The 11362-nt window shown below is 33.5% G+C and overlaps 1 protein-coding gene across 1 annotated transcript; it reads left to right on the top strand.

Annotated features, from left to right (window-relative positions):
• Positions 1-8806: 8806 nt before the first annotated feature.
• Positions 8807-9235, top strand: LOC134654762 (uncharacterized). The gene has a single exon (XM_063510233.1). The coding sequence runs from the start codon at positions 8807-8809 to the stop codon at positions 9233-9235; it is 429 nt and encodes a 142-aa protein (XP_063366303.1).
• Positions 9236-11362: the final 2127 nt, after the last annotated feature.

Consider the following 11362-nt stretch of genomic DNA (forward strand, 5'->3'; position numbering starts at 1 on the left):
TGTACAACTTGACCTATTATGTTCCCATTAACAATGCATTAATCATCTGGTACTAAAAACCTATACCTAATAGCTCCCCTCCCAATGTTTTCAGAGAAGGTCGTATATTCTAGCTTGTTAGGATTTATCCAAGCTGACAAAGTACTTAGTCCATCAATCGCAAGACGCGTTGGGATTTTCAGACTATTAGATTTTTTTATAATATGCATATTGTTTTATGAAAGACTTGAACAGTATATTAATTCACTAAACGTCTTTACAGCATACCAAATCCCGCAGTTCGGGAATAAACATAGCACCTAAATAGGCGTGTTTCCGCAGAAAAAGGACCAGTAATATTTTCTCTACACGTTGAATTAAATAAATTATACGTTTCAAATGTTACATGGCAGACATAAACGATAGAACTGCAAAAACCTGATGTTTTACCTATCCGTACCTTCCGACTTGTTCTAGAATACAATCAAAAATGTATACCATGGAATCGCATATTTTGTAACTGAAATATGGTATCATTTAACTACTGGGGTGATTACGACGACGTTGTAATTATGTTTAGGTTGTAAGAAAACTGCCCACGCAACATGTATCACCAATATCCACTCAGAGATTTCTTCAAGGAAATACTTGCGTTAATTGAGATCTACATACTGGAGCTTCGCCTTTTAGTAAACATAAAATATTAAGAATAAATCTTTTAATTACGATTTGCGCACTAGTATAAATATAATTATCAAATTTCAAGTTCGGCAATAAGTAAAAGTATAAAAGTGAATTCTTTACCGCAATACGTGTCTTTAATAACCTCCCAGTTGAAATTAATATCTCTTATTATTAAATTATCTCTGCCTCAATGGTAATCTACTATTATTTGACGAGTTTTTTATAGTTCATGCATTATTTAATATATCAGCTTATCTAGTAATGAGATAATGTTTATTATTGTACATCTATTTTTATCAAGTCTTAATTTAAACATAATATTTAAACATAATAATATAACCAATAAGAGGCCATCAATCCTCCTCGATCTCGGTTTAATTGTGGTGAGTTCTACAGGTTCAACCATGCACTCTTCATTATCGCTTATATTAAAATCATCATATTAAAATCATTTCAATGTAATGCTGCAACATTAACTGCAGTAACCTATGAATTAAAAATATGATTCAATAATTCAATAATTCAACGATTCTACAATTCAATAATTCAACGATTCTACAATTCAATAATTCAACGATTCTACAATTCAATAATTCAACGATTCTACAATTCAATAATTCAACGATTCTACAATTCAATAATTCAACGATTCTACAATTCAATAATTCAACGATTCTACAATTCAATAATTCAACGATTCTACAATTCAATAATTCAATAATTCAACGATTCTACAATTCAATAATTCAACGATTCTACAATTCAATAATTCAACGATTCTACAATTCAATAATTCAACGATTCTACAATTCAATAATTCAACGATTCTACAATTCAATCAACTAACGATTCTACAATTCAATCAACCAACGATTCTACAATTCAATCAACCAACGATTCTACAATTCAATCAACCAACGATTCTACAATTCAATCAACCAACGATTCTACAATTCAATCAACCAACGATTCTACAATTCAATCAACCAACGATTCTACAATTCAATCAACCAACGATTCTACAATTCAATCAACCAACGATTCTACAATTCAATCAACCAACGATTCTACAATTCAATCAACCAACGATTCTACAATTCAATCAACCAATGACTCTACAATTCAATCAACCAATGACTCAATCAACCAATGACTATAATTCAAGCCCAATGACTATAATTCAAGCCCAATGACTATAAATTATGACTATAATTCAATCAACCAATGACTCGATCATTCAATAAACCAACGACTCGATCATTCAATAAACCAAACGACTCGATCATTCAATAAACCAAACGACTCGATCATTCAATAAACCAAACGACTCGATCATTCAATAAACCAAACGACTCGATCATTCAATAAACCAAACGACTCGATCATTCAATAAACCAAACGACTCGATCATTCAATAAACCAAACGACTCGATCATTCAATAAACCAAACGACTCGATCATTCAATAAACCAAACGACTCGATCATTCCATAAACCAAACGACTCGATCATTCAATAAACCAAACGACTCGATCATTCAATAAACCAAACGACTCGATCATTCAATAAACCAAACGACTCGATCATTCAATAAACCAAACGACTCTATACCAAACGACTCTATAATTCAATAAACCAAATGACTATAATTCAATAAACCAATTGACTCTATAATTCAATAAACCAATTGACTCTATAATTCAATAAAGCAAATGACTCTATAATTCAATAAAGCAAATGACTCTATAATTCAATAAAGCAAATGACTCTATAATTCAATAAAGCAAATGACTCTATAATTCAATAAAGCAAATGACTCTATAATTCAATAAAGCAAATGACTCTATAATTCAATAAAGCAAATGACTCTATAATTCAATAAAGCAAATGACTCTATAATTCAATAAAGCAAATGACTCTATAATTCAATAAAGCAAATGACTCTATAATTCAATAAAGCAAATGACTCTATAATTCAATAAAGCAAATGACTCTATAATTCAATAAAGCAAATGACTCTATAATTCAATAAAGCAAATGACTATAATTCAATAAAGCAAATGACTCTATAATTCAATAAACCAAATGACTCTATAATTCAATAAACCAAATGACTCTATAATTCAATAAACCAAATGACTCTATAATTCAATAAACCAAATGACTCTATAATTCAATACACCAAATGACTCTATAATTCAATAAACCAAATGACTCAATAATTCAATAAACCAAATGACTCTATAATTCAATAAACCAAATGACTCTATAATTCAATAAACCAAATGACTCTATAATTCAATAAACCAAATGAATCTATAATTCAATAAACCAAATGACTATAATTAAATAAACCAAATGACTCTATAATTCAATAAACCAAAGGACTATAATTCAATAAACCAAATGACTCTATAATTCAATAAACCAAATGACTCTATAATTCAATAAACCAAATGACTCTATAATTCAATAAACCAAATGACTCTATAATTCAATAAACCAAATGACTCTATAATTCAATAAACCAAATGACTCTATAATTCAATAAACCAAATGACTCTATAATTCAATAAACCAAATGACTCTATAATTCAATACACCAAATGACTCTATAATTCAATAAACCAAATGACTCAATAATTCAATAAACCAAATGACTCTATAATTCAATAAACCAAATGACTCTATAATTCAATAAACCAAATGACTCTATAATTCAATAAACCAAATGAATCTATAATTCAATAAACCAAATGACTATAATTAAATAAACCAAATGACTCTATAATTCAATAAACCAAAGGACTATAATTCAATAAACCAAATGACTCTATAATTCAATAAACCAAATGACTCTATAATTCAATAAACCAAATGACTCTATAATTCAATAAACCAAATGACTCTATAATTCAATAAACCAAATGACTCTATAATTCAATAAACCAAATGACTCTATAATTCAATAAACCAAATGACTCTATAATTCAATAAACCAAATGACTATAATTCAATAAACCAAATGACTATAATTCAATAAACCAAATGACTATAATTCAATAAACCAAATGACTCTATAATTCAATAAACCAAATGACTATAATTCAATAAACCAAATGACTATAATTCAATAAACCAAATGACTCGTATAATTCAATAAACCAAATGACTCCAATACTAGATACTAGATACTAGATACTCGATACTCGATACTCGATACTAGATACTCGATACTCGATACTCGATACTCGATACTCGATACTCGATACTCGATACTCGATACTCGATACTCGATACTCGATACTCGATACTCGATACTCGTACTCGATACTCGATACTCGATACTCGATACTCGATACTCGATACTCGATACTCGATACTCGATACTCGACCAATAAATAAACAAAGCAACAAATCAATCAATTCACAGAAAATGTGCCGTTAATGAGCTAATTATTGTCCAATTTTGTTTATAATCAGATGGCATTATAAATGTGGAGCTTCCTTGCAGTTCAAATAGAAATCACAAAAGTTGGTCAAAGGCCTGACCGGTTGAGAACCACTCATAGATCGTATCTATTATTTCGTAAGATAAGATATATACGCGTTATTATATCGCATTGACATATTTAGGCAAAAAATTCTCATAATTGGTACACAAGTAATAGTTTCTATCGGTTCATCAAATTTATTTTTCTCAACTTATCCTCTGGCAATATATTCATCTTATACTTATGTTATATGTGCTAGATGTCGATGAACGAGATGAAGTCAAGCAATTCACGGTATCTAACACACATTACCATATCAAATCATTCATAATATAATAGTAAATAGGTGTACATGACCTGATGTCCAGTGGCGCGTGCCTCTCGCTAAGGCTGTCGAAGCGGGGTTACTCCTGACTTTCACAACAGGACTCTGCTTCGGTCTGGATTCCTTTTTCACTGCCGCTGTTATTCCAGCTACATTCCCTTTCGCGAAGACCGAGGCTTCTGGTGTTCGCAAGCGCCGTTGATCATCATGAGTCATCGTCAGCCATATTCTCCAACAACTCGGCATGAAACGTAAAAGTATCCGGTGTTACATATACCTATATACTATATCATAATACCTTATAAACTATAAAGGAATTATATGACAAAATAATGTTTAATGGTAGTTCAAATTATAAACATTCATTTATCTCAAAAACTATGCGTCGTAGCAAAAAAAATGACTGAAAATTCAATGCCCCGTTTGCATAGTAAGCCATCTACTCATATTCCACAAATTTTAACATTAAGGATCAAAATCAAAACTCAAAATCTTCAATTAAATTGCGAGACCTGGTTATAAATCATAAATATCAATTTATCTCTGAAACTATGCGCCGTAGTGAAGAAATAATGAAAATTAAGGCACCCTTGAATACTCCAACCAACACATATCAAGACCCACGTGTTGACATATTCTGCCTAATTCCCACATGTGTGTGGGTGAGTAAGTAGCAAAGAAGTTAATAACTACAGTCACGTATCTATTTATTAAGAAGAACACGTGTACTTGATTTTGTTAACTGAACATTATTATGCCTAGCTGTCGGTGGCATGGTGGTTAAATACTTTGAATTCTCGACCAACTGACGCATATATTCTTATGATTACACATTGATATTATTTCCATTTAATTACATTTATGGGTCAAACTAACCTAAGTTTAACTGATATGCAATTAGATAGCCTATAATCATAATCATCATAATATTATTAATAAATGATGCAGGTACTCATTTAAATTAAATAAAAATGTTACCAGTACCATATTTCTTACGTAATCCATTAGAATTTCGTATAGTTAATTAATTATCTCCAAGCTCAGAATAAGGGTCATGTTATCCGTTATCTCACTAAATCAATAAGTAATAGCAGTAGGCGTGTACTTACGTTCTGCACACTTCTGAAGTGTAAAAATAACAACACCTCGAAGATATTTATCCATTTATTTTCTTGTCTTCTTCCAATTCACAATAATCTCTTCTCTTGACAACCGCCTGCTAGCACGACTCAACAACCAAAGAGAGCTGTCCGCCAAGTGTCTTTCTTTTTATACCCAACCAATAACAGTCTTCAATTTCAAACTACCCTTAACTTTAAAAACGTATTAAGTAGGTATGCTAGGTCTTATTTCAAACTACCCGTAACTTTAAAAACGAATTAAATAGGTATGCTAAATACCAAAAACCCTACATTATACATAAGCAAGTAACTTATTTTATTTGTAAACTACTTATAACTAATATTATCTATTTTTATTTTAAAGAATGTTTTAGGTATTTCATGCTGTTATTTAGTATTCTAACCTAATTAAATACTATGTTTATTATGAGGATACATGAATGAATGAATGTGTGCGTGTTTGTGTGTGTGTGTGTGTGTGTGTGTGTGAGTGTGTGTATTTGCGTGCGTGTGTGGATTAGCGTATGAGTTCTGCCAATATGTTATGTTTAGTTAATAATTAACGCGGTACAGTAATGACTCTGTATCATCATAACTTAGTTGTTTCAGCCATTTAGTGAGTTCTATCTTACACTTATACAACAGTAGTGGATGGATATCGATTAGCTTGTTTACATTGTTATAGATGTATGCCGATTGCGCTTTATATTGCCTTTTGGCAAACATAGATTTATAGCTAGATAGGGGGGCAACATTGTTTTTGCGTCGTCGGGTTTCATTTGTAGGGTTAAACTCTAGGGTTTTGTGTAGCCTGAGTGTTGTACTCAAAACATACAGCTTCCTGATGGTTAATTGGTCACTAATTTCATACAGTTTCTTTGTAGGAAACCTGTATGGTTTTGAGTACATCACCTTGAGCAGGCAGCGTTGCCCTCTCTCCACCTCTAAAAATTTTGTTTTGGCAGCGCCACCCCAGACAGTAATACAGTAGCTCATGACAGGTTGTGCCAATGTAATATACAGTTGATTCAGTAGTTCCTTACTAGTAATATATCTAAAAATCTTGAAAATCCAGTTAAGTTTTCTTATTCTATTGTTTACATTTTCCAGTTGCATGTGCCATGAGAGGCGTTGGTCAAGTAGTACACCTAGATATTTTGTAAATTTTACTTTTGCCAGTTCGATGCATTCACAGGGGGAAGGATCATCTTGGTTACACATGTGTATTTTTAGTTTTAAGTTAACATTAGGTTGCGAACTGTCATATTTACTGAAACATATATAATTCGTTTTGCTGGCATTAAGCGTAAGGAGGTTATTTCTAAGCCATACAGCCACTCTGCAGAGGCCAGATTCTGCACTACTGTACACTGATAATATACTGTTATTTTTTTACAAAGGCACTAATCAATATTTTTATTCCTTAATCGTAACATTATGTACATCATATTGCACACTAGGCGTTACTGTTATAAAAATTCATATTATAATCTACAACTCAAGGTTCTTCTTTGAGAATTTATTTTTAGGTCTGCATGATGATTTACTCGATGAATACAAGCTGGAAGACTTTTTGCCATCACATAATAAAATTTACGATCCCGAATACGAACTTCCTGGTGATGAACCAAATATTTACATTCTTAGTGAAAAAAATAATGTTTCCAAGAAAGTGATAGGTACTGAATTACAGCAAACATACAATAACTTTTATAAATAAAAAGGATATTAAGTTTTATGTTAAGCAGGCTGTGTAACTATTTTTCGGAGCATTTTATAAAGCATTTTAGTGTCAGATATGAAGGTTAACGTACATACAAAAGTAGTCCTTAAGGTACCAAAAAAAAATTTTACACACCTATTTTTTACTTTCTTTGCTTTTTATGTAACTATTTATAATAGTCAGAGGCTGCGTTATAGCAATGTTTGATTAAATGCCTTAAAGTTAAATAAAAGTTGATTAAGTTTATTAAGTTGTAAATTAAATCAGGAACAATTAAAGCTTGACAAAATTGCTTCTTATCACTTTAATAAAGACTTTCGTACTTTTTGGAAACATACTAATAAGCTTAACAGTAGACCTGGACTGTCTGTGAGTATTGACAACTCGACTGAGCCAAAGGACATTGCTAACATGTTTAAGGAGCATTTTTCTGTAAAATCACCACTGACCTTGAGTGGGGGGGTGCCAGGGGCTGGAACTGTCATGGCCGGGGCTTGTGTTACCATTACCAAATTCTCTGCGGCCAGGGTGGCTCGGGTCATTAAGGATATGAAGAGAGAAAAGTCCCCGGGCCATGATGGTTTGAGCATCGAGCATCTCCAGCATGCAGGGCCCCATTTGCCAAGGTTACTTGCAATGCTTTTTTCCTTTTGTTTGACTCACTCGTTTGTTCCAAGTGAAATGATAAGAACAGTTGTTGTACCTATTATTAAAAATAAAACTGGAGATGTGTCATCTTTAAATAATTATAGGCCAATTTCACTAGCCACTGTTCTGTCTAAAGTGTTTGACAGTTTGCTTAATGCAGAGCTTGATAACTACCTGCAATTACACAGTGCTCAGTTTGGGTTCAGGCCTGGTCTGTCCACGGAGAGTGCAATAGTTTGCATGAAGGAAACTGTTAGATACTATACTAGTAGAAAAACCCCTGTATTTGCGTGCTATCTTGACTTATCCAAAGCCTTTGATTTAGTAAATTATGAGATTTTATGGAAAAAGCTTTATGATGCAAAGGTACCTAAAGAAATAATACATGTTTTTAGATATTGGTACTCTAGTCAAATTAATGTTGTTAAGTGGGGCGATGCAATGTCTGATGAATATGGCCTTGACTGTGGGGTGAGACAGGGGGGGTTAACTTCCCCTAAATTGTTTAACATTATATATACATGCACTTATCGAGAGGCTCAGCAGCATGCATGTTGGTTGTCGCATACAAGACACTAGTTTCAATAAAATTAGCTATGCGGACGATATGGTGCTGCTGAGCCCCTCGGTAGGAGGGCTTAGGAAACTGCTGAGTGTATGTGAGCATTATGCTGCTAGTCATGGCCTTAAGTATAACTGTACCAAAAGTGAATTTATGATTTTTAAGCCTAGTAATAAACGTTCAGATGACTTTCCCCCAGTATTGCTTAATGGCGTGCCTTTAAAACGGGTGTCTGTTATTTAAGTACCTAGGACATGTAGTGTGTGATAACATGAGGGATGACGAGGATATAAAAAGGGAGCGTAGGGCGTTGGCGACTAGAGCGAATATGCTGGCACATAGATTTAGGCGCTGCACTACGCCGGTAAAGATAACCTTGTTTCGAGCCTTTTGCACGACTTTCTATGCATGTGCACTATGGACCAGCTATACGCAAAGGTCGCTAAACGACCTACGCATCCAATACAACAATGCCTTCAGGGCACTGTTGCGGCTGCCTCGCTGGTGCAGCGCGTCCGGGATGTTCGCGGATGCGCGCGTGAACGGGTTCCCGGCCATCATGCGCGCGCGCTGCGCGGCTGCACTGCGGCACCTGCGGGACAGTCGAAACAGTCTCCTGACTGTTATAGCGGACAGGATGGACAGTCAGCTTCTTGCGCACTGGGCCGGGGTACACTCGGTGGTGGCTACATACACATGAGTGTATGTAGTTATTACCGGTGTATGTGCCTGGCTCCTGTCAAACACTATTTATAGTCTAGCTCATATTATTAGTGTTCCGTACAAAACTTTGTTTTTAAGTTAAATTTAGTTTGTAGTTAGTTAGTTGTAAGTGTATGGACTGAAAGTCTGAAATAAATGTTTTTTTTTGTTTTATTAAAATATATAATCGTTAAAAAAATTTTTTTGAAGTGCGTGGGCAGTTACGACTTCAAAATATTATGTCTCATATATTGCACACTGGGCGTTTAGCTGATCTTGCGTTTTTTTTCTTGGGCGGCACGAGGATATAGTAATTGGCCTTTCCTAACAAATCAGAAGAAACAAGCCAATTGAAACCATATTGTTAAGAGAGGCCCATTACTCTGTAGTGGCCAATAACCCTGATGAATGACGATCTATTTAACTGCCCATCAACGTGCACACTAGCGCCACTGCTAAATAATCGTGATTATTTAAATTTGAACTCAAAACAAAAACTGCTGTTTTAACTTTGGACGCATAGATTGACAAATCCAGCAACATTATACAGTACGTAGCGGCCCCCTTTTTTAAATATATTTCGTTAAATTTAAATAATCACGATTATTTAGCGCGCCTAGTGTGCACGTTGATGGGCTCTTAAACTTGCCCCCGCCTCTGCTTGTGTCTCGGGCCGGTTTGCGGCACTTGCTATAAAAGCGATAGTGTGACTTCACAAGGCTTTGAATTGGTGGGATTAATTTCACAGCGCAGTTTGCATATTTTTGTGCCAATTAGGCACAGTTTGGGTTAAATTAATGTTATACTTTTATAACCTTTAATGAATAGAAACATGGCCATCAATTGAATAAATTAAAACAGTACAATATATTAAAATTTGACGTAAGTATCTACAATTAACGTTAAAATATGAAACATAAGAAAAAAGATTTATACAACAATCATATACGTATATATTATTGTTGTATACCTATATATTTATTATACCTTAACATTACATTTTTATTTGTGCCTATTAATTTTAAGCATCAAGTTTTAGTGTTCTTTACATACCCCGCACCAACTATGCTTCTCTATGTTTGGCCTAAAGGTTGACTGGTAGAGAATGCCGTGTAGGATTAAGTCCGCCTTTTGTCACTGTATATTTTTACTGTGCAATAAAGTTTAAATAATAAAAATAAAAAGAGTTCGGATAAGTACTCAATTGAATATCGGATAAATAAGGTTAGTAAGTAAGTAGTAAGTAAGCTCTTTATTTGCGTTAAAATGCGGTTGCGCGTTTTCTAAAATAAATATTGAAAACCCGATTCTCACAGATCCTGGTGTTTTTGGGTTCTTTCAACTCAGAATAACTAGCATATTCAATCCTGATGATAAAAAAACTTGTCCCAAAAATTTGTATGAAAATTGTACATTCCACAGTGAAATTTTTTCTCATAATAAAACGTGACGTAATGGAATGGACATTTTGGGACATCTTTTTTTAATGGAAGGATGGAGAATGCTGTCGATTCTGAGTAGAATGAGCCCAAAGAATGTCCAGATTTGAAAGAATCAGGTTTTCGATATTTATTTTAGAAAACGCCCGTTTAACAAAAGGTCGTAAGTAGGTGTTACAAATTGAAAAAGCATCACACATTTAGCTGGATGGCAGCATGCAAAATATACACCTACATCTAAAATCTCCTGCAATATGTACACAAGCTTATATACAATTAATATATCTACGAGTTGAGTTTATTAATTCCCGTCGTAAAATCTATCTAGCTATAGCAAAGACATAAATTATCCTCGGATAAACTTATTACTATGTAGGTCACCTCGTAAATTATCAGAACTGACCTTACAAAATAAACTACAAAATTTCAGCGCTAACAATATTTATGGGCTAAGTAATAATACAACTAACGCTGCAAACAGAAAATTAATACGACTAATAGCCGCCTGCTATTCAGCTAATTCCTGCATACATTAGAGAGAATACGTAGATCACATCCTAGATGAAATGAAAGAAAGAAAAAAAAAAGCTTTTACAAGCTCCAAACAGCTTGTAAAAGCTTTTTTTTTCTTTTAGAATTTTATTGTCTCGATGAGTATTAGGTAGGTAGTGGCCACAAACACCGGC

This window comes from Cydia amplana, chromosome 15 (assembly GCF_948474715.1).
Source record: "Cydia amplana chromosome 15, ilCydAmpl1.1, whole genome shotgun sequence".
Taxonomy (NCBI): domain Eukaryota; kingdom Metazoa; phylum Arthropoda; class Insecta; order Lepidoptera; family Tortricidae; genus Cydia; species Cydia amplana.